We start from the raw sequence: 22,154 nt of genomic DNA, 5'->3' as shown, positions 1-22,154 counted from the left end.
GTGGGCAGGACATCAGGGGTGGCAGCTGCAAGCCTTGAAAGAGGTCTCCTGTCACGGGGACGACGACTCCACTGTCACCTGGTGCCACTGTCCCTTGACATCGTGGTCTTGTGCGTCCAGGTGGGAGGATCGGGAAGCTGAACACATTGCAGGGATTAGGTCAAAGCTGGAGATTTCTCCTTTCTCTTGGGATAATTAGTAACATTGACTTATGCAAAGCTGCTGGTTCTTGATTGGAAGCAGATGGTGTAAAGCTATGGTGAAAGAACACAGCTCTGCTTTTTACTTCACAGTGCTTTTTTGTGCACCTAATGTACAGTTACTGTACTTGCTGTGTCCTGATCAAGTACTGGCATGTGTCTTTGTTGTGCATGCGCAATCTGATTTTGGTGCATTACTTAGGTTAATGTAGAGCATTTTCATAAACCTCACAATTTTATCTCCCACCCCCTTCCCCATGAGGGGGGATTTATATATACTTACTGTACATAGCACTTCACTGATGCTTAATAGGTTAGGTACAATGTATTAATAAGGCATTATAGAGCAAGTTCTAAACTGTTGTAACTGCATTTGAAAATGCTTAATTTAAGCATCATGGCCAAACCCACAGTGAGGTTCAGAAAGTTTCTACAGGGTCTTGTACAGTATCGGCGAGCTCTTTCCACCCGTCAGTTATCAGTCAGTCTAGTATCAGTGGCAAATGACTTTAACCTACAGATGTCTGTAATGCAAACGAGAAATGTTAAGTGAGACATAAGAGATGCAAAAGATAAGAAAGAGATGAGAAAAGAATTGCATATGTGCCTTACATCATTTTTGTATTGTATAGCAGAATCCCCTTAAACTCCTGAAAATCAATACTACAGTGGCAAAATATCCTTTGCATCAAAGGTAAACACCACCACCTTTAAGGGGAATTCATGTTTGCCCAAATATTACATCCCTATAGTACACACACACACACACACACACACACACACACACACAGGCAGACACATTTATATTTGTAGAGCAGACAGACAGACAGATGGATATATAACACATCGGGGAAATGGAAATGAACAGATTGTCCTATAGAGGCTAAAGGCTGACAGGAAGATGGACATATCTAATTAGAAAGCTGAAGGGTTAATTAGCGGGCTTGGGACAGAATAAGGCTGGCATATTGCACAACATACGAACACAAGATGTGCTTCTGGGTACAGGGGAGGTTCAATTAGAAAAGTGGCTTATTCAAAAAGCATGCAGGTTGACCTGCAGCCTGCACCACAAAGCGCTCCTATCCACATGCTAATGAGCAGGATGCAGCTGAGCTTGCCTCTGAATACACACACATTTTTACAAGAGGGCTCAGGTGCGGATTAGCTACATTATACGGCTATCGTTTAACTCTTAATAGGGCACACTTGTTTTGTCTTTTGATTGAATGTGTGTGTGTGTGTGTGTGTGTGTGTGTGTGTGTGTGTGTGTGTGTGTGTGTGTGTGTGTGTGTGTGTGTGTGTATATATATACTTATTAAAATATAACAATTTAAACGTAACTATCAATAAAACAAATGACACACACACACATAACAAACGTGAATCTCACTCTGTGACTAAAATTAAGGGTACTAAGTAAATTAAATTAAAATAATAAAAATAATAAATCTTAATTTAATTAACGTAACAAAAAAGTTAAATCACACTAAGGACACATATCCTCTTGTATTTGTGATTGCTAAAATCTCAAAAAACCTTCAGAATTAGCCTGACAGGGTGAGGATTAGCCTAGGATAGTAAAGTGTAATAAAGCATAGTGAAAGTATAGTAAAGTGTAATAAAGTGTAGACAGGTATAGGGCTTGTTATATAGTTATTTTGATTCAGGCAACAGCTGGAATGTATTCTACCACCACGCAGTGGTCAAACTTCCGAACTGCAGTCAGTAAAACAACATTTTTTTCCCCTGTGAGGTGCCGTAGAGATGTAGATTTAGTGCGTGTCGTACAATGTTCGCTCTTTATTTAAATTATGCTAATTGTTTTTTGCTGTTTGTGAACACATGTGTTTTTTTTTCTTTCATTTTAGCGTCTATCCTTATTTTGAAAAGTTCTATTCTTTCAGATTTGTTGGCGTTGCTGAGCCGGAAGGGTCAGAGTTCAGTAAATATTGATGATGTCATGCAGTAAAGATGGCTGAAGGGTGAGCTGTTTGTTGTTGGATGTTTAGTTGTTAATTTTGTGGTTTTGTTTCAGTAATATGTGCAATTTAACGTCACGGCAACGTTTTAGCTCCATTTGTGTATCCGTGTTGCACTTCTTATGTCTAAGGGAAATGTCTGGTTAAATTCATAGTGTGTGGTTTTTCTTTTAGTCCAGAATAGTCCAGAAAAACATCAGCTGTGTTTGTTTACAAAATTGTCATGAGGAACAGAGCAAGCTGTGTCCCCTGAACCTAACCCAATTTACCCTAATTAAAATCAGAATAATATAATGGCATACGTATAAGGGTAAACGGGCTTAGTGACATAAAACCGTTTTACGTCTTTTAAACTCAACATTTTACCTGCACTGATAAAGAAATCGCATACTGAAAATTCGTGTCTCTTATTTCCAGGGAAGGAGGATGGTGGGGAGGCTGGCTTCAGCAAAGTTTCCAGTCAGTGAAAGACAAGGTAGACCGGCGTGTTCATGATATATAACAAACAAGGTCCGCTTGATCCGGGGAGTAAAGGGGTGATTAATAGTTACCATATGACTCATATGACTTTAGGATCGAGAAAAAAAATTTTAGGAACATAATTCAGGTATTTTATTTAACATTGTGTTATCAAATAAACTACAAAATTATAAAAGTATACTGGAAGCCATAACGGTAGCACAGTATTTCAAGTTGGATTTCGAAATGTCACATTTTTCAATTTGTCAGTTTTTTGTTAAGTATATGGAAAACTACAAAGCAGTGTGTAATTCAATATGTGAACATAAAATTAATCAACAGGTTTCATTCGACTTCCTGAAGCAAAATTAGTTAATTATATAGGGGGATGCAAAACATTTGGCCAGAGCTGTTGTCTTGCTTCTCTTTCAGAAACAAGTGAAAGGTATCTGAGACAGGTAAAGCATACCAGAATGCATTGAGAGTTGAAAAGCCTGAACTGTCCCAGTGAACATGGAGGCATATGGGATTAACAAACCACACAAATATTCTTGACATGATTTAGAAAGGTTTCCTTGGGTGTGCCTTGTAAAATGTTAGTACTGCTTCTGTTTAGGTGCTTCTATTGACACCAAGGCATCTGATTTCAAACAACAAAGTCTTCCTATAACTTCCCCCTTTTCTAAACGTAAGACCCACTATATACTTCTCATTCTTCATCCCTGGTGTTAGCCAATGAGATTGCTTTCCTCTATTCTTGCAGTTTTAGAAGTTTATTTTGAGTCTCTGTCATTGTATCTCAGTTTCTGTTACAGTTATATATGTTGTGCTGAATGCTGCTGAGCTGACTGTACCATTACTAAGATCCTCCATTGCTGATATTGTTATGCACAAAGGTTTCCTGTACTGTATATTTTAACAAACTTTTATTTTTGACAGTCTGCTGAAGCTTACGACTTTATTAAACGCGACCTGGCCGAGTTTACCAACGTAGTACAACATGACACCGCGTGTACCATTGCTGCCACGGCTAGTGCTGTCAAGGACAAACTTGCAGTGAGTAGGAGTGGTTTTTATTGCATATCTAATGCTATTGAATTCCATTTAAAAAATGAAGTACATAAAGCAATGCAGTTTTGTCAGCTTATAAGAATCATTTCACAACAGTCTAGTGAAATGGTCACATAGATTTCAAAGACTACAATCACTATAAAGCAGCAGTCCATGATGCCAGAGATAGGAGGTGGCTTGCTGCTATCTACCCATAGTTTATGTGATCATAGGTCGAAGGATCATCAGACGCAACTCAGAAGGTGAAGAAAGGATTGTCCGACATCCTGGGAGTTATAACAGACACACTTGCTCCTCCGCCTGACAAAACCATCGACTGTGATGTGATCACATTAGTAGCAACCTCTGCTGGTACAACAGAGGTATATGACAGTACAAAGGTAGGCCTTGTGCACTTACAGTCAATACCACGTTATTTAGCAATGTAATATTTCACGTTTTTGTCACTGGATCCGTTTTTAATTTGAATGTTTTTTTTGTTGTTGTTTTTTTAGGCCCGTCTGTACAGTTTACAGGCTGATCCTGCTACCTACTGCAATGAGCCAGATGGTATGAAGGATGCGTTTTTATTTATTTATGTATTTTTTTCACCCTAGTTCACTGGGGTCTTTTGGTAATTCAATGACCAGCGGTGGTCGTTCATGGTCTGGTCCTTTGTTTTGATTAAGAATTGGTTATTAAACGTAGATCTCACACACTGTGTTTGCATGAAAAGAAAGTAGATTTACTTTGCTGCATACACAGTTGTGCCCTGGCAAACTACGTTGTTTGTGTGACGCAGGTCCTCCAGAAGTGTTTGAGGCCTGGCTGGTGAATTTTAATTTTGAAGAGAAGAAAGCAGAGGTCTCTGAACTCCTGGTCAGCAGCCCATCCATCCGAGCCCTCTACAGCAAAATGGTACAATTCACACTTTCCAAAATATGAACTTGCTAAAATATGATTATTTTAACTGGATAGCCTACAAGGTTCTGGTTTCACAAGGGTTAACTACGGAATAGAATACTAAAGAGTCACCCATCTGTAGTATTTTAGTAATATAAGTGAACGAGAAAGTGGGAGACTGAAACTTGATGAGGAATGAACCAGCAGCACCAGGGACGTGTGCTGTGCCAGACATCTCAGAGATGGAAATAAGACTCCTATTGCACAACAGTTTAATCCATTCCGGGTTTTACTATGAGCTTGATTAGCTACAGTGTATAAGTAACAAGCTCAGGTTTGTCTTAAACTTACAGTAAAACCAGAAGTGGATTAAACTGGTATGCAATGGGGGATTTATTTCCATCCCTGCACCCGTTGAGGTGCTTTGCATGTATTTTGTAATAAGCAACAGGACAGCAAACCTGAAAATTATTTCTACAAATGAGGATTTAAAAAAAAAAAAAAAAAAACTATGTGCACAATGCTCTAAATAGATTTAGTAAAAGGACCTTGTATTCAAAGCTGTAGTTTCCCCTTTTTTATATAAATAAACTCTAGGCAGAGCATCTGTTTTACATCAGTGGGAAATTGCAATGTTCTGGTTCTAGTTACAGATGTATACATTCATTAATCATAATAGCATTCTCATCAATCAGTTAAACAAAAACATGATTTTGATCTTAATAGGTTCCAGTGGCTGTATCCCATTCAGAGTTCTGGCAGCGGTACTTTTACAAAATTTATCAGCTGGATCAGGTGAGTCAAATTGAAAACTGTCTTAAAGCATTCCTCAAAAAAGTCAGTAGTTTGTCAAGGCTTGACATTGCCCTATGATTTTATCCTGCGTTTGCTTTTATGTGTCAGAAGTATTAGCTTCTGCTTCTAGGTTGAGTAACAAGCTAGAGATGGCTGTAAGGATGTGCAAAAAATGGCTAAAATCCCTTTCCTCTTAGCTTGGATCAGATTTCTGTATAGGTCACAGTTCCATCTCTGATGGCCCAATGTTATAATGTGGTCTCATGTGCCACGCTGTGACTGAATGTTATAACGTAGTGGGGATCTTAAGTAGAATCGGAATTTCCTGAACAATCCTAAGCAGGCTATTTTCGTATCAACGTTGCAAAATGGGTTGTTTATGTATTGCAGATTTATCCAGGTTTGCTGTTTGGAGTTATTCCCGTACAGTAGATGGCTGTGTTAAATGTATTTGTTTCTGGTGTTTTGCAAACAGGAAGAAGCCAGACGGATTGCCCTGAAACAGAGAGCCGAGCAGACGTCCCAGTCTGAGGAACTAGGCTGGGAGGAGGAGGGTATGTTACCCATTGCACAAAACAGCTGTTAACACACAGGTCTAGGTAGACATAGCTTGTGTGCTGCCCTGGTGTAAAATACATTCATGTGAAAGATAAATTATTGTCAGATGCGCACAGGTGGGCTTGTGGTTTAACCTTCAAATGCCCAAGAAGTTCTCTTTCTTTCTAGTGTGGAATGTCTTTTAATCTATGACTATTCTTATGTTATGCTGCATTAGATGAATTCTTAGGGGCTGCCTCGTCATCTCGTCTGGATTTCAAGACACCAGAAGAATCCAGTCTTTCACCTGTAAGCACCACTGCCCCTGTTTTCACAGCTCTGAGTGGTCCTGATGCTGAAATTGCGCATGTATCTGGGAACAAGGACATTATTGACATTCCACAAGATCACAACGTGACCCCTTCAATAAGCAGTGAGAGTGTAACCCTAATAACACAGATTGAAAACCTGGGCGCTGTTGAAACAGTTCAGGATAACGCAGCAGAGGAAATCGCCAAAAAACTAACAGAAGCCAGCTTGGAAGAAGCAGACCTAATCCAGAGCTTGCCGGAGGACCACGACAGGCTTCCTGAAACGGACAGGATCACAGATTCGGAAGTGCATGCATCTCACCTGGGTGACGAGAAACCGAAAGAGGCAACTGAAGCAAAGGCTACAGCCAAGCCTGAGACTGTGAAAGAAGATGGACCAACAGATCTCAGAGTTTTTGAACTGAACTCGGATAGTGGAAAATCTACCCCCTCTAACAATGGCAAGAAAGGTAATCCACGTGAATATAGCACTACTGATGCATATTTTAAATGCTGTTTTGATCCACTTTGTATCGTTTTCTGTTTGTCATCACATACTGGTGACTTTTTAAAATTCAGAAGTTTAAAGCCTCAACATAGCTCTCATGTGCAACCTCCAAGTACTTACTGTATGTACACCAGAGTTCAGCCCTTAGCCTATTTCCCTGAGCACTCGGTAAGAACTACCACATCACAATACATAATTGGAAGTTACTAGCGTTTTAAAATACCTCTTGTTTAGAGTTAATTTCCAAATTACCTTTTTGTTTGTTTGTTTGCCAGATCTAGGTTTGAAAGTGTAATATGGCCTCGAAACCTAATTTGCAAAACAAAATAAGGTACATGCATGTATATTTTCACTGAAGGATATGGCTACCTCCACATCATATTGTATTACTTTTTTCCAAAATACTGATATATTTCCTCTCCTGCAGGATCAAGTACTGATATCAGCGAAGACTGGGAAAAGGATTTTGATTTAGATATGACAGAAGAAGAGGTCCAACTAGCACTTTCTAAAGTAGAAGCATCTGGAGAAGTAAGTTATGATAAGCCTCACATATTTATAACTATGCCTTTTGTATAATATCTACCGCTTTAATAATGGGAAGTAACCAAATAACACATTTTAAGAAAAAAAGTTAAACTAAAGAAATGTCTGAAGATGAGCGTCTTTTTTTAATTTATGCAAGGTCTTATTCTTTGTTCGTTACACGCTAGTATGGTATTTATATATTAACAACAGAAAGCATTACGAGAAATCTCAAGTAGGTTAAACCTGTTATTTCACTTCATGATGGGGTTTTAACCTGTAGGTATTCTTCTATTTCAGATGGAGGAGGAAGATTGGGACAACTGGGAATGAAACCTCATGAAAGTATCTTGAGAGATGGCATCAGTTTTAACACAGAAAGTCCTATGAGGAAAGCATCGTGCTTTTTGTAATTGCTAGCCTGTGCCATTGCTGAGCTTTCTTATTAAAAAACTAGAGAAGATTGCATCGATTTGGACAATGTCACTGAACTGTTGGCTAATTATATTGCCCCTGGAGATTTTATGGCAGTGAGTCAGAATGCCATGAAGTTGTACTCCATTTAGCCCAAATGATAGTCCACATTATTTTCATACATTTAAGTGTTACACAGCAATTTGTAAATTATTTAATTGGTGATACTGGGGACACTTTCTGATTAATTGAAAAGAGTGACATGGTAGCATCGAATGGTTGTTATTTCAAAATGCATTTACTGGTAATACTTTAAGGGTGTATAAATTATTTCACATTGTATGTGGGGAGGATTCCGGTTATTTTGACTTTTCTTTTCTCCTAAAAGTAAGTAATTGTAATTCGACCTCTCAATCGCAGCCTACAAAATGTATTTATAAGTTTAAGCTTATGAAATGTTCATATTTGTTGTTTCTTTCATAAGCAAAAGGTAGGGAACTGTATGTGATGTGCAGAGTAAATCACTTTTCTGCTTTGTAACTTGCTAATACTACAGATTTTCCCAAGTGCTTTCTTTAGGTGATTACCTAAAAGTGCGGAAACCATTCATTCTAATGATGCTTAACAATAACTGCATTATAATATGTTATACATGACTTCACTAAAGAATCAAAACTTCTGATCAGTAAGTGTGTAAACTGTAATTTGCAATGTTTAAGTTCGAAAGAAGAGACCCAGAACGTAAGTGACTTTATGCGTTCCCAACTTATACTTTTGATGTTTAGTTGTATAAAAACTGAAGAGCAGCTCTGTTGATTTCCTGCTTGCCACTTTCCTATTTTTTTAGTACATTTTAAGATGTAAGCTAGCAAAAAATAATATTTTAGCGGTTAGTTTAGAAACCGCTTTTTCACATCTGGTTTGGATGCTCTCTAACGCCTACACCCATAAGTGAGGATGTGCAGAGCATCAGCTTCTTATAAAATAGCAGAGAATTTGGTATATTATATATGACTCGGATATATACTTCCGCTATGGGGAAGACAAACATTTTGTAAGCCAGGTTTCTTGGTTGTGGGAGCCAGGCTGGGGGTGTTTGGAACAGTTAATAGTATACAATTAGTACAGCATTCCCAACAGGCAACTTTCCAGGGAAAATAATATATTCTAAATTAGCACACTTGGCTTTCATTTTAGTTTTGGCAGCAGACAGCTGTGAAAGAAAGAAGTTTATTTTATATCATACATATTTAAGTACTTTTGCTTATTTTGTCAGCCGTGTTAACATTTTAAAGGGACAGAAGCACCCAGTCAAATGTTTGAAATGTAAGTGTGAATGGTTACAAGGCTACATTCTCAAAGGGCTGCTTTATTTCCTGTCTGTTGTATCTGTAATATAAAAGTCTTTATTTAGCATGCCTGTGCAGTCAGATAAGCAGCATGGTTTATTTGTATATATTCTTTTGACTTAAATGATGTTTGGTTTCTTACTGGAGTGTTGCTGGAGTTATTTGTTAGGGGGTAGATTTCTGTAATTAACTCATGGTTTGAGGGGTAATCTATATTTTAAATGATATGTGTCTTCTAGCTGCATTTTTAGCTTTAATATTCTTAAAGCTGTTGCTTTTGTAATGGAACACTTTTACAGATCACCTCTGTAACTGTTATTAAACCTAAATTATACCAAGTTATTAGACTTGATGCCTGGGTGTACGCAACATAATTACAATGATGAAAAAAAAAAACGAATGTCCATACACATTCCAAGTGAATAGGTACTTGGCTCCTGTGTGGTGGGTCCATATCTATTTTCAAAGTGTTCACATTTACTAACTTTATTTTAATAACACACACAACTCATTTACACTGAAAACCCCACTTTTGATTATTTTGTTGCCTGTCTGATCAAGTCTCTAAAACAGACAAAAAAGTATATTAATAGAATATAAGCTTCACCCATTGTGGAGATTTGTAGAAATAGAAATTGTGATAGAAACAGTTTGTTACGAAACTAGGCACCTGCACTTTAAACTTTCATTTGTGTGTGGTTGCTGTACTGTAGCTGGTAATTGCAAGAACAGGAGGTTGCATACCCTTATTGATTACATACCCAGATGTCTTCAGCCTCTAATTGGCAGTCCAGCCAATGCTACACCATGCATCTAAAAATGTATTTTCCTTTATTAGCCATGTATAGGGTGATTTAAGTTATTGTCTAAGGATCTGTTAACCTTATATTTTCAGTCTTAAGATCAAATGTAATTTCTATTACTAAAACTTGATGTCTATATATATATATATATATATATATATATATATATATATATATATATATATATATATATTAATGTGTGAATTATATATGACTTGTAGTAGGACTACTATACTGTATACTTTCTGTACGTTGATATAAGCAAAGAAACAAAATAACTCCAGTAGAAATCCAGATAAGGTTGTATACAATCCTTTGTCCTTTATTTTCTATGACTGTTCTTAGTCTGCTATAGTCTGTGAGACCAAACCTGCACCTTAGGAATTGTTTTTAAGTAAGTATTTTTAAGTGGTGAGTATTTAATCGGCCTCCAACCATTTATGGGAACAGATCCCGTCTATAAAAGGACGTTGTTGAATGTTGTACGTCAGCATCGTCAAAAGGAGATCCTTGCAGTCTGGGGAGTGGTTAGGGAGATGATCGAGGGAGATACCCTTTTCTTGTTGGCTAAGCATCTTGGGAATGTTGGTGTCGTCAAACGGAAGATGCCCCGACAGCATGACGTACAGAACGACGCCCATGCTCCATGTGTCACTCTTCCTGCTGTCATGTGGTGACCCCTTCAGAACCTCTGGGGCGGCGTAAGCCGTGCTTCCACAAAATGTGGCGCTCAGTTCTTCGCTGTTCGGTGGGACTAGCTTTGCAAAACCAAAGTCTGCCAGCTTTAGGCTGAAGTTCTTGTCCAGGAGGGTGTTCTCGCATTTCAGATCCCTGTGCGTGACTCCGTTTTCATGGCAGTGGCGTACGGACTCGGCCAGCTGCCCAAACAAATCCTTGGCTTGGCGTTCTGATAGGGGCCCGCCCTTGCTGATGTATTCGAATAAGTCTCCTCTCTCGGCCAGCTCCATAATGAGGCCGATCTTGCCATCCTCCGATTTGTAGACTTCATAGACCTTGATGATGTTTTTGTGATCAAGCTTCTGAGTGATTTGCAGCTCGCGTGGAAGAAACCTGGAAATAAAATCTGGCAGAAGTTTTGTTACTCGTACAGCTGTAGTGCCAGCAAAGCAGTAGGAACTGCAGAACCAAAAATCGATTTGCATAGCTATTATCAGCTTCAGTACCGTCCTCACTGTAGGTATTTATATGTTTTGTACTCTTTGAGAAGACTATAGGAACATACACAATAAGCCTCTTTTCTGCACCTGGTAGAATTCCTGTTCAGTTGTTGCTTTGCTGAATGACAAGAGTTCAACATCTCATTAGAAATACACAGAGTACACTGGGCTCTTAAACTCTCAGATCAATATGGAGGGGGGTTTACGCCGTACCCTGAAGAGCAACTTGCTATGGGTATGAATTATCACGACTTAACTAATTTGTTCTTGTTCAGATTTCTAATATTGTATATGATTTTCTATTTCAGATTTCACAGACAAGTTAAATAATAATTTAAATATCAAGTTTAAAGGACTGCTGTGGCCTCAATAGAGCGCTCCAATCTATTAGTACATTTGGCACACCAGAGTGTAACCATGAACCCTGTCCCCTGCCCCTAATGCATGTGAGAAATAGCACATTTGTTCCAAGTGGTTCTTATTGATGTATCTATTACTGTTACCAAGTTACTCTTTAGCTCTTTCAATATTTATCCAAGAACTACATTTTTAATTATGGCGCTGCAATTCTGTTTAACCTCTTTTAAAAATGATCAATTAATAAAACAGTCAACATCGATAAAGATTTTGTGCAATGTAATTAAATAGATTCAGCGTTTTATATATATAATTATTTTTTGTTTGTTTTTAAATCATGCAAATATTATTTATCGGCACTACTGGGACCAGCTAACTGTATTGCTGTATAAGGTTATAAAAAAAATGGTAAACAAGTAGAATATACTTGGATGCAATCAGAAGTCTGAACCGATATTTTGGGGTCAGTACAGAACAAAAGAAGTAAATGCTTAATTCGTTTGAAAGAGATGACCTTACTGGCATCACTACCAATATACTACATATCCATAACTATACATCCCAGTGCCGCAATACTGTTTTGCTCTTACCTTTTGGTCCCTTACGTGTGTCAATTATTTTAATTGCCACGTGTCTTCCACGGGTATTGCAGTACGCCCTCTTCACTTTGGAGTAGGTGCCTTCTCCAATTGTGTTTTCAACCTCATACCCCTTGGACTGTAGGAGTTCGTCCATTAAAATAAGCTTATGTACCTTAACAATCGAATGCGTAGGTGAATATCCATACCACATGATTCATTCTCCGCATTTTCATTGCTGGACCCTCACACACTGGGCCACCTTGACGATCCTCAATCGCAAGGGGGGAAAGTGCAATTTTAGGTTTTTGGTTTTATTGTGATGCAATGGGGTTACTAGGGAAACTCAATTTTACCTATGCTACCTAACACTTTTTTTAAGTAGTTAAGCTGTTTCGTGCTATGTCTGATTTTTGTTTTCTCATGTACGGGTACTATACTCGCTGGTTCTGTGCCATGCATGTAACTGTTGCGTATAGTTGATAAGGAAGGTAAAGGAATAGGATTTCTGATACAAGTGTCCTAAGAGAGGCAGAACAACCATTCTTCAGAAGGTGAGGTACATCTAGTGCCTAGTATCTGGCAGGCAACTCGTGAGCGCTTCTTTCTTGTCCTGAAATATATGATTTTAATCGTGTACATCCCAGAATGTATTTTTTCTTTTTTTTTCATTTTGTACACTGCAGTTGTTCCTCCTTTCAAACCTGTTATAAGTTAGTGTTTTTTATGATGTTTTTGTGATGTTAGATGATGTCACGGTTGTGCTGTGACTCTCAGTTATGTAACAATGCCACTGGTAATCGATAATAAGCAGAAAGGGAAGTTGACAAAACCATTATTTTTGTAAATATTGTTTTTTTTACCTGAAATACCTTTCTGCTGGGGTCTCTGAATGAGTAAGTATTTTTAGATACTTTTAAATCAAATATATACTATAAATGGAGATTGTCATTGTCTAAATATTTATTTATGTTTATGTATTTATTAATAAAAACGTTATGTTTTTTGAAAACATTTTTAAATGTTAAGGGTATTTACAAATAAACTGCAGCTTCAGGACTCATTATATTAAATATACTTACTTTAATATCTAGTTTTTTAATGCTATTATCACAAACACATGGACATTGATCAGTCTGCATATCACTAGAGGTTGTAATTCAGTTTTAAGTTTTATTAAGCAATATAAACATGTTCTCAGTCAAAATGGGGACAGCTGTGTCCACTATTAATGTTGCTACTGCATTTGTCCCCATGAATGATGAACAATTGTGTTGAAGCATATCAAATACAGAAAACTCCATACAGCATGCAGCTGGACCTCACATTGGCCTCTTAATAGACTTACAGCTGGGTTTTCAGACCCCAATCAGACCCCAATCTTACCATTGAGGCAGGTCAAGATCAGTGCTAATGGGGGGCTGTGAAACTAGATGATAACGGGTGGGTACTGATGTCACACGTACAATTTGAGCTGTATCATTGTGATGTCACTCCATTCTCATTCTATGGATCTAGGTATCATGTAGTAATGTAACAGTCTAGCAATTGAAGGTTGTACATTGGGGAAGCGGTGCATGGGCTGTGGATGGTAGGGCACCTCCAGTACACCAGCCATACCCCAGGGGGACACTCTGTGTATTTCATTTCCCCTCTTGTTTTGTGTGTACAGGAAATGAGCTCCCCGAACAGCAATCTGAGCAGGAGGTTCCCGATTGAAGCCGGTGATTCAATAGTACCAGGATGTGTGTCAGAGAGCCAGGAGCCTCCGGGACAAACACCACCCGCACACACACCCCCTCCGCACACCAGGTGAGAGCCTCAACATGCTCAGCGCTCCACACAGCGCATTGCAAGTTAATAAGCTGTCTATAGGGTGTCTCTTAACAATTTATGCATGGGATGGCATCTACTGTATACAGATTAGAGGTATCCTTAACGGTTGACGTGTGTCATTTTAAATTTGAAATCAATACAAGCCTTTAGATTTCAACTTGGGTATGATATAATTTCCGAGGCATTCATTTAAAATAATTGGGCACAATTTAAAAAAAAAAGCTTCTTAATCTCAGGGTAAATTATGTAACGGCTGGAACTGCAATGGGAGTCTCTTAAGAAGCAAAGCAATATTGACAGCTGTTTTGACTCTGCAGGCAGCTGAGACGATGTCCTGGTAGTCACTGCCTGACCATCCCCCACGTGCCCATCGATGTCTACATCGGGATGAGCAGCGAGGCCTCTCCCAGCCGGGCAACTTGACCTGCAGAGCCCGGAGCTGACCCGCGGCCCGCTCCAAGGAAGCTTAACAATGGCACAAGAGCACAATACAGACCACCGCTGGGGAAATCCTGTTGTCAGATGTCGAATAAAGCCTAAAAATGTAGTTTGCTTGTTAATTAAAATCTTTTATTCCCAATAAATACGACCCATGTCACAACCCTTTATTTCTAAGGGCGCAGGTTGCAAGTGAATGTTTAGATGTTGCAAACCTGACACCGCGTGTGTTTGCCAAACACTTGCCACGATGGAGGTTGCAATGGTCCCAGTTTCATTACTGGCATTATTCAACAGGAATACTGTTGGTATTTTTTTGTGTTTGATTATTTTACCTTTTTTCCCCCAATTCTGGTTTGTCCAATTGTGCTTCCTCACCACAGCAGTCTCCACAACAGCTCAGGAGGACTGAGGGTCAGTGAGTGTCCTCCGATCCCCAAGCCAGTCACCCCTTTACACCCAGGAGCTTCACTGTGGACGTCAGTAAGCGTCCAGCCTCTGGAGGATAAAGACCAGCCCTTGAGCTAACCGGGCATCTTAATAGGAATTATCTGTGTTTAAAATGGATGAGCACAAATGGTCAGCTGTCTTTCAACACTGATCTTTTTTTGTAGTGTCATCACCAGTGCAAAACGAATGATCAGTTTTGGAAGCTAGCTTAGGGTTTATTAATGTCTGTCTTTATCTGGGTAGCAGCGTGCTAGCTAGCATAGTTTAGGATCCTTCTGCAATTAGTCCTTGCCACACCATGTTAATTACCTAATGCTGCTGAGCGAAGTGCAGGCTGGCAGAATTGAACTGCTGTCTCAGGAAACCAGCAGGGAAAGCTGGATTGTACCCAGCCTCATGTCAGGTTAAATAATAACTGTGCTCGTTCTGAATGCCTTCGGAAATATACTGTGCAAGCCTTAAAGTTTGAACCCTTTCAGGGATATACTGCAGTATTACTGCAACAAATCGCTTTTAGAAAATACCACAAGCACTTGTTTATTACAGCAAGTGATGATCGATTTCCTCATGAGTGAAATAAACACAGCGGTCTATGATCTTTCATGGAGTATTCTGTTTATAGAACAGGAGCAATGCCTGGAAAAGAAACAATGTTTAAATTAGCCAGCTGAATTCTAAGAGTTACTTTCCTATGCGGTGTCATTTGAAACAGTGCGATTCACCCAGGCATTTGAACGAATGCAAGATAGATTTCAAAATGAGATACGGTATCATTAAATGAGATCCCAGCCAGTGAGATACAGTGGTGAGGCATTAGGCAGAACATCCATTCCTTAATGACGTCTCACCGCTAATCATTTTCTATTTGTTAATGATGTCTCATTGGAAGAGGCGTGAGGCACAGATCAGGTGCTCAACTTGGAACACCTGCTGCTAATGTGGCCATCTGGAATCGTTTGCAGCACATTGTGCCATTTGGTTAGGTGGAGTTTTAATTTGCTAATGTAAAGGTAACGCCTTTATGCAAGCAAGTTAGCTGGAATTTATTTGCATGCTTTTCTTTTTGTCTAGCACAGTGTTTGCACTTTTACAAAGAAATGTATTCTCAAGTCATTACTAGGTTTTGTGACATTACCAGTTTAGAAAAAGGGCTCAACCGTTGCAACAGTGCTTATAAAAAAAAGTGTAAATCTCATACACTCTTTCTTGTTGTATTACCATAAGAAGCACAGCATGACGCTTGCGTCTTGTGAACAGTGCATGATACATACTTGCTAGGTTTAAGTCTCAGACAGAGCTGAAGGGTTAGATTTGACCGCCACAGTCTGATACTCTCATACTGTGTCACTCTAATGCCATCCCTAATCTCTTCTAATCCTGCAGTAGGTTTTGTAGCACATGCTATCTTCCATTATTATAACAAAGACAAGCTTGGGAATTACTGGAGGAAGGGAGGGGTCTTAAATCTCTCTAATACAGTGCTGAGTGAAGTCATGCTGTTAATGTTTACTGTGCATATGTTCATTTTTTTTCGCACCATGGTTATAGTGTGCTATAGATTATGAAGCCAGATGTGCTGGTGCTGGATTCAGCTGGGTTAGTTTGTTTTGTGCATGAATTAGCTTTCTCTTACCAGAGGTTTGTTTCATTGGTTCCAGTAGTTTATTCTTCCTAGGCACATACTCCACACTCCCGCCCCAGGGTTGTCATTGCAGGATTAGTGTTTCATTTCTTCAGCGAAGTCTAACAATTCATTTGTTTATTGGTGAGCAAATCCAAGAACAATGCACTGCTGTGTACTTCAAATTAAATTGCACTCAGACTCAGCCACAGGCTAGAATTTCACCATGTGTGTTCAGTTGTGAACACTAGATGGCACTGTTGTTCCGCTGGCTGCGTGAGCAATAGTGTTGTTAAATTTGCTGTGTGCTTAATCTAGCTGCATGGAAGTTAATGTGATCATCTATGGTAAGTGGTTAAATAAGGCATTATCTGTGTTTACAATGGATGAGCACAAATGGCCAGTTGTCTTTCAACACTGACATGTCAATGCAATGGCTTTTTTTAATTTTTTTTATGAAGAGGATTGATAGCATGTGTTAATGATACCAGTGGTTTACTATACTACTACCCAATCAGGACCACTGTTGTCCCAATGATATGGTCTGCTAAGAGCTGGTGTTTAAAATGCTATCACTATGGTATTTAGCTAACTGTTCTTTATTAAGGGTTATTGCAATTGGTAATACAGTACAGTACAGAGGTAAGGGGGTGCCACCTCTCAGTACCCAGTCCAACCCAAGCATTTACCTGGACTCAAAACTGGTTTCACAGGCTAGGATTTGTACCTTATTTGAAAAATGGGAACAGTCCCGTGAGATCTTGCTGGTGTTTGCTTCCGGTTGACAGCCCTGGTTGTGTAAATTCTGTGCATCTTCCACATTCTCACTTCAGTGTTTCACGTTCTGAATGGGAGAGCTGTGTTTGATGAGCCCGGGGGCCATGGAGGAAATACAGGAATTTAAAGATGATGCACATCACTAGGCACGATCAGTGGGGTGCCGCTGATATGTTCAAGATTGACAATACCGATAATTAATAGTGGATGATCCTTCCATTTTAATTCAGTAACGTCCTCTAACATAAACCACTGCTACACACACCTTAGAATAAAATCAGGGCTTTCTTTAAAAAAAAAACACTGATCACTAAACATGTAGGTGGCCATGTACAGTAACAGCCCTGATTAGGATAGATCTAATATCGTAAGACTTGGGAATCTGATGCTAAACATAATAGGGGTTAAATGCCTTTGAATGCCCTACTGCAAAGTGACTGCAGCTGCAGTTCAATTGCAGTAATCCTAAATGCCAATTGCAACAGAGTTCAAGCACAGCTAAACTGCAGACTAATACAACTGTCACCATTTGTGCCTCTTAATGCACTTTCCCTGTAACCACATTGCAGGCTCTTTTCAAAGGGGTAGTGGAGTGTTTAATTTGTTGCGTTCAGAGTGGAATTCAGTGCATTCAGGTTACATAAGAGATCCGAGACCAAGCCTGGAAATACAGTTCAGTGTTGTGTAGTATATCAGAGCCCAGCCAGTGCAGCCCCATGTACATGCACAATCTAATTGGATCCAAGCTACCTACATTAGGAATAGATCCAGAATCCTCTCTATAAGTCCTGCACGTAAACCAGTTTCGAGCTGAAATCAGGTTGGCTCAGAAGCACTGGTTTCTCTGAACCCCATTGAGTTTGGCATGTGAACTCTGCACATGTGTTTTCAGATTCAAATAAATTGACTACAAAAGGATTGATTCTTTGTGCATATAGACATAGTACATAAGAATTAAAGATGTGAATCCAGGTAAATAAACAAATACCATTGCCTATTATTTCTCTGTGGGAGGCTTTTGACGTCACAGCAGCGCTGAAGAGAGAAATGGCTTTAAAGAGATTCCTATCTGAACTGAGAAAGCATTGAAACACTGGAGATCGGATTGCACACTAGTCATGCACAGATCTGGAGATGAGGTCATCTTACTTTTAACTTCTGGATTTTTTTTTAAATTAGGAGTGCAAGTAATTTTAGTGTCTTTGAAAGGTTCGGCAGTGCTTGAAGTTTTACAGAGGTAGACAGCGAGTGAATAAAATGTGATGTGTGATGGCTTAGACCTTGATGTTTGTCTGCCGTCCAAGCATTCAGACACCACAGGGAACAGGATGCTGTCTTCTGTAAGAAGCTTAAGGTGCAAATAAATGTCACTTTGGTAGCTTTATAACAGCGACCTTTCCTTTGCGATGTGGTGACAGACATAGAGAGTGTTTTTTTTTCATTTTTGTGGTTTTTAAAAAACAAATATTATAGTTTTGTACTAGAGTTTGGCTGAAGAAAAGAAAGAAATTGAAGTAGCTTTGATTTCTGAGCTATGTGAAGTCCCCTCTCCCCTTCACAGTTCAGACTAAAAACCTGTCCACTGTGGATTTCAAGCCCTTGGGCGGTTTCTTTAATCCAGCATGCCGCTGTCTTCCTAACCTGCCTGCCAGCCTTTTGAAGTCAGGTTTACTATTACGGTATTATAGCCAATATACGTGTACCCTCCAGTACAGTATATATAATACAGTATCTCTCAACAGGAAGCTTGGTCATAAATGTAAACTTCTGTTGCAAAAGGGTGATTTTCAAAAGTCAGCTTACTGTGGAAAAACAATCTCTAACTGTTTTGAATGGTGCCGTCCATCAAGCAGTCTAGTGTGTTTCTGTGACAATGCTGGACAGAACCACTCCTTGAAAGGAACAATGCTGGACAGAAACACTTCTTGAAAGGAACAGGAGCCACGTTCTGCAGTCAGCGTATTAACTTTAGTAGGTGTCAGCTGCATCAACCCGAAATTACCCTGGATCGTCACCCTCCCATTTACAATTCCGCCCGGCAGCAACTATTGTTTTTGGCAGAAACAAAAGCTGTCAATATGCCAGACTCCTAGTTAGAGAACTTCCTTGGGATTTCAACCTCCTTGGGATTTGTATCTGTGTGGCTGATGAAAGACAGCCTCTAGTATCTGTATCCCCACCTAATAAAACAAAAGAAATGACTGGAAAAGAACAGCTGAATATGAATCTGAACAAATGTTTTATTCATCCATATTCAGTATTGAGTTCAGCATAAGGGACAAGCAGACAGGAACTGTTTTAGCAGGGGATCCATGTCAACTCTTGCTCTGAAAGCCCCTTTGAATCCCTCTGTACCTCCTGCATTCACACTGGATCCCCTTCTTGCTTGCCTGAGATAGGTGCAAGACTGTGTCAGTAAGTGTGTCTGCCTATGTAAAGTCAGCATCTGTCAACTGAGGGGAGATAGTGAAGCTGAGTAGACAGGAGCTGGCAGTGGGTCACGATAGAGTTGTCCCCTCTTGTTGTGTAGGCTGAATCAAGCTTGGATTCAGGAGGGGACGATTGTAGCAATTGACACCCTTCTCCAGATCAGAAAATCCTCCATTCACAAAAGCAAGTGAACGCATTGAAATGTATTGCAAGCCCCTGTGCCTGTCGCTCTGGTTGCTCACTCAAGATTAGTCGCTTCAGATTTCCATTATTAAACTGCTTGTCAGTGATTGATGGCTCACAAGTTATTGTAAGTTTATCTCTCTCTCTCTCCGTTCCTCTCTCTTTTCCCTCCCTCCTTTCTCTTTCCCCCTCTCTCTCAATCCCGTCTCCCTCTCTCGTGTCAGCATGCCCTCCCTCTCCTTTTTTTTTGCATTGGTTTAAGAGAAAAGCAATACCGCAATTACAGAAAGAGGTTTTAATCCTCCTGTAATCATATCTACCTATATGTGTATAAATTGAATCTCTCTGGGTTACAGCTATTTATGACAAGGTCCTGTTTAGGGGGATGAAGACTTTCAAATGTAATTAGACAGGGCAGGGAGAATTTGAAAGGGCTGCATGTTTGACCTCTGTTGGCGTTTAGCCAGGATTTCAGGGTTACCCGTCCCTGTGCTGTGCAAAGGGATATTTAAATACCTTCAGAGATGGAGCCTTGTCCTCACATCTCATCCAGCCTCAGCCCTGAATGACTAATTTAATACAGATATATAGTTTAAACTATTTATTTTGTTCTTTTTGCAGCTGTGTGCAGAACTAGATAAAAAAGACAACATGTTTCTGTTTCTTCTCTCTCTTGTTTTAAGTGTAATCACACATTCTACTCTCTGTGAACACAATTTAGTTCATTAACCAACCGGAGAGCGTCTTTAGATAAAATAACAAGACTCAAATTCCAAAAGCCAGAATTAATTAGGAATTTGTGGCCATTATTTTAAATTGTTACCTAATCATTAATACAGCTGTGCTGGTAGGGGACCTAAAGTCTTTGCAATCTACTTACTCTGCGCTCTCAACCCCTGCTGTTGTGCTGTTTGATAAATCTGTATTTAAATGTCATTTAATTTTACATTTCGGAGAGCAGGAGAAATACACAGATATGTGCTTGTGGCCAGAATAACATTTTTTGATGTTCTGTCTGATGTTCCAGCTAACAATCTGGAATCCAAGTGGAACTAACCCTGTGACCAGCAATGCCTGAGAGAATTCACTGTGGAATTGGGGTTGCGAGAGAGTTCCATCTGCCTCTGCAAAACTACTGTGACTAAAATAAGAGATCCTGCCATGTAAGATTAATTACTTAATACAGGGCAGTATGGGGCAAAGCTGGGTACTGTAATATTCTCACTGAAAGAGTCTTCTTTTCCCTCTAACCCTGACTTTTAGTACTTTTTGGTATTATATTTTTGAGTATTACTCATTTGGTATACATGGAGGCGTGCTGTGTCTTGACTGAGCTGTTTATTTTTCTTTGGGGTTCGCTGTGAGGGAAGGAAAGGGTCGGTTTGAACCCCAAAAACTGCTGATTAAAAAAAAATAAAAAATGCAATTCACTTGCCAATCGGGCCCCTCCATTCTTAGATTCTAAATCTTTGCTTATTTTCCTGAACATTTTGAATACACATCCACAAAAAAAAGCTTGTCTTAAATATTGTCTTTCTTTGATTTAAACTGGTATGAAGAGAAAAATATACAAAATGGAGGATATGTAATATGGTGATTAGAATGACCTTCACAGTAAGTTATATATGGTATATAGCTAAATTAGACTTCCTGGTAATATCTTCATCAACTGTTCCTATAGTTTTGCCTTCTCAAATATTTTATAAAGCCTCATATTTATAAAGGTTGCCTGGTAATTTCAGCCCAAACTTAAAAATGTGATTTATTTTTTCTTCTGCGTATCGTTCCTTTAAGGCAAGCCAAAGAAATTAATATTACCATGGAAACAATTAAGATTTCCTTCTTGTGTCGTCACCCGGGTCTCACTCTCCACGCATGCCATCCTGTTGAATGTATAAATAGCTCCTAGCACCCACACTCCATGCTGAGGTATGTAATGTATGTTAATGAAATCCCCAAACAGATCCAGATGTGTCGCTTTCTCTTCTTAATCAAATCTGCTGCTTTCTCTTCCACCATACATTTCATTCAGATACCAAACATGTAGCACTATTCAAAGATCTGTCTTAGTTTGAATGCATTGTTCCAGTGCACTGTATTGTGTTGAGAAATGTCTTTATTGCAGTTGACTTATACTGCCATAACACAGCTAGCCTACAACCTACACACAGAGGGTCCAATGAAAGACAGATTTCAAAAACATCTATAGACAGCATGGCTAAGAAAAACCACACCTATATCAACGAGGGACATTGTTCATGTGAAAATGGCACCATATCTGACTATGCAGCCAGTGCTATTGCCTATCACCTTTCACAGGCACTGAATTCGCAAGCACAAGATTTTATAGCCTATCTATTTCTAAATGTCATCCGGCACTAATGGATGCAGTGGAAATTGCTGCAAATGTGTTTAATTGTGATGTGAATGAGAGTAACTTGGGAATGGGTTTGGATGATTTGCAAACACA

General features: G+C 39.3%; 2 protein-coding genes across 2 annotated transcripts; one reads left to right on the top strand and one right to left on the bottom strand.

Annotated features, from left to right (window-relative positions):
• The first annotated feature begins 2,048 nt into the window (after positions 1-2,048).
• LOC117412829 (BSD domain-containing protein 1-like) lies at positions 2,049-9,371 on the top strand. The gene is made up of 11 exons (XM_058997404.1): positions 2,049-2,185; positions 2,600-2,657; positions 3,581-3,697; positions 3,925-4,092; positions 4,207-4,261; positions 4,494-4,609; positions 5,321-5,389; positions 5,865-5,943; positions 6,165-6,707; positions 7,173-7,276; positions 7,571-9,371. Exons 1-11 carry the CDS (start codon positions 2,175-2,177, stop codon positions 7,601-7,603), a joined length of 1,353 nt encoding a protein of 450 aa, XP_058853387.1. The 5' UTR covers positions 2,049-2,174; the 3' UTR covers positions 7,604-9,371.
• Positions 9,372-10,186: 815 nt separating this feature from the next.
• Positions 10,187-11,019, bottom strand: LOC117413789 (testis-specific serine/threonine-protein kinase 3-like). Its single transcript, XM_034908590.2, has one exon. It carries the CDS (start codon positions 10,997-10,999, stop codon positions 10,256-10,258), a length of 744 nt encoding a protein of 247 aa, XP_034764481.2. The 5' UTR covers positions 11,000-11,019; the 3' UTR covers positions 10,187-10,255.
• Positions 11,020-22,154: the final 11,135 nt, after the last annotated feature.

The sequence above is a fragment of the Acipenser ruthenus genome, chromosome 23, assembly GCF_902713425.1.
Source record: "Acipenser ruthenus chromosome 23, fAciRut3.2 maternal haplotype, whole genome shotgun sequence".
Taxonomy (NCBI): Eukaryota; Metazoa; Chordata; class Actinopteri; order Acipenseriformes; family Acipenseridae; genus Acipenser; species Acipenser ruthenus.
Note: the sequence above shows the minus strand (reverse complement) of the source record. Positions and strands in the feature narration are given on the sequence as shown.

Bases quoted from the DNA above. Each gene is read 5' to 3' on its own strand.
- LOC117412829 (XM_058997404.1), top strand. The intron at 3,698-3,924 runs GTGAGTAGGAGT...ATGTGATCATAG, and splicing joins CTGTCAAGGACAAACTTGCA to GTCGAAGGATCATCAGACGC. The intron at 5,390-5,864 runs GTGAGTCAAATT...TTTTGCAAACAG, and splicing joins AAATTTATCAGCTGGATCAG to GAAGAAGCCAGACGGATTGC.
- LOC117413789 (XM_034908590.2), bottom strand. From the start codon at position 10,999: ATGCAAATCGATTTTTGGTTCTGCAGTTCCTACTGCTTTGCTGGCACT.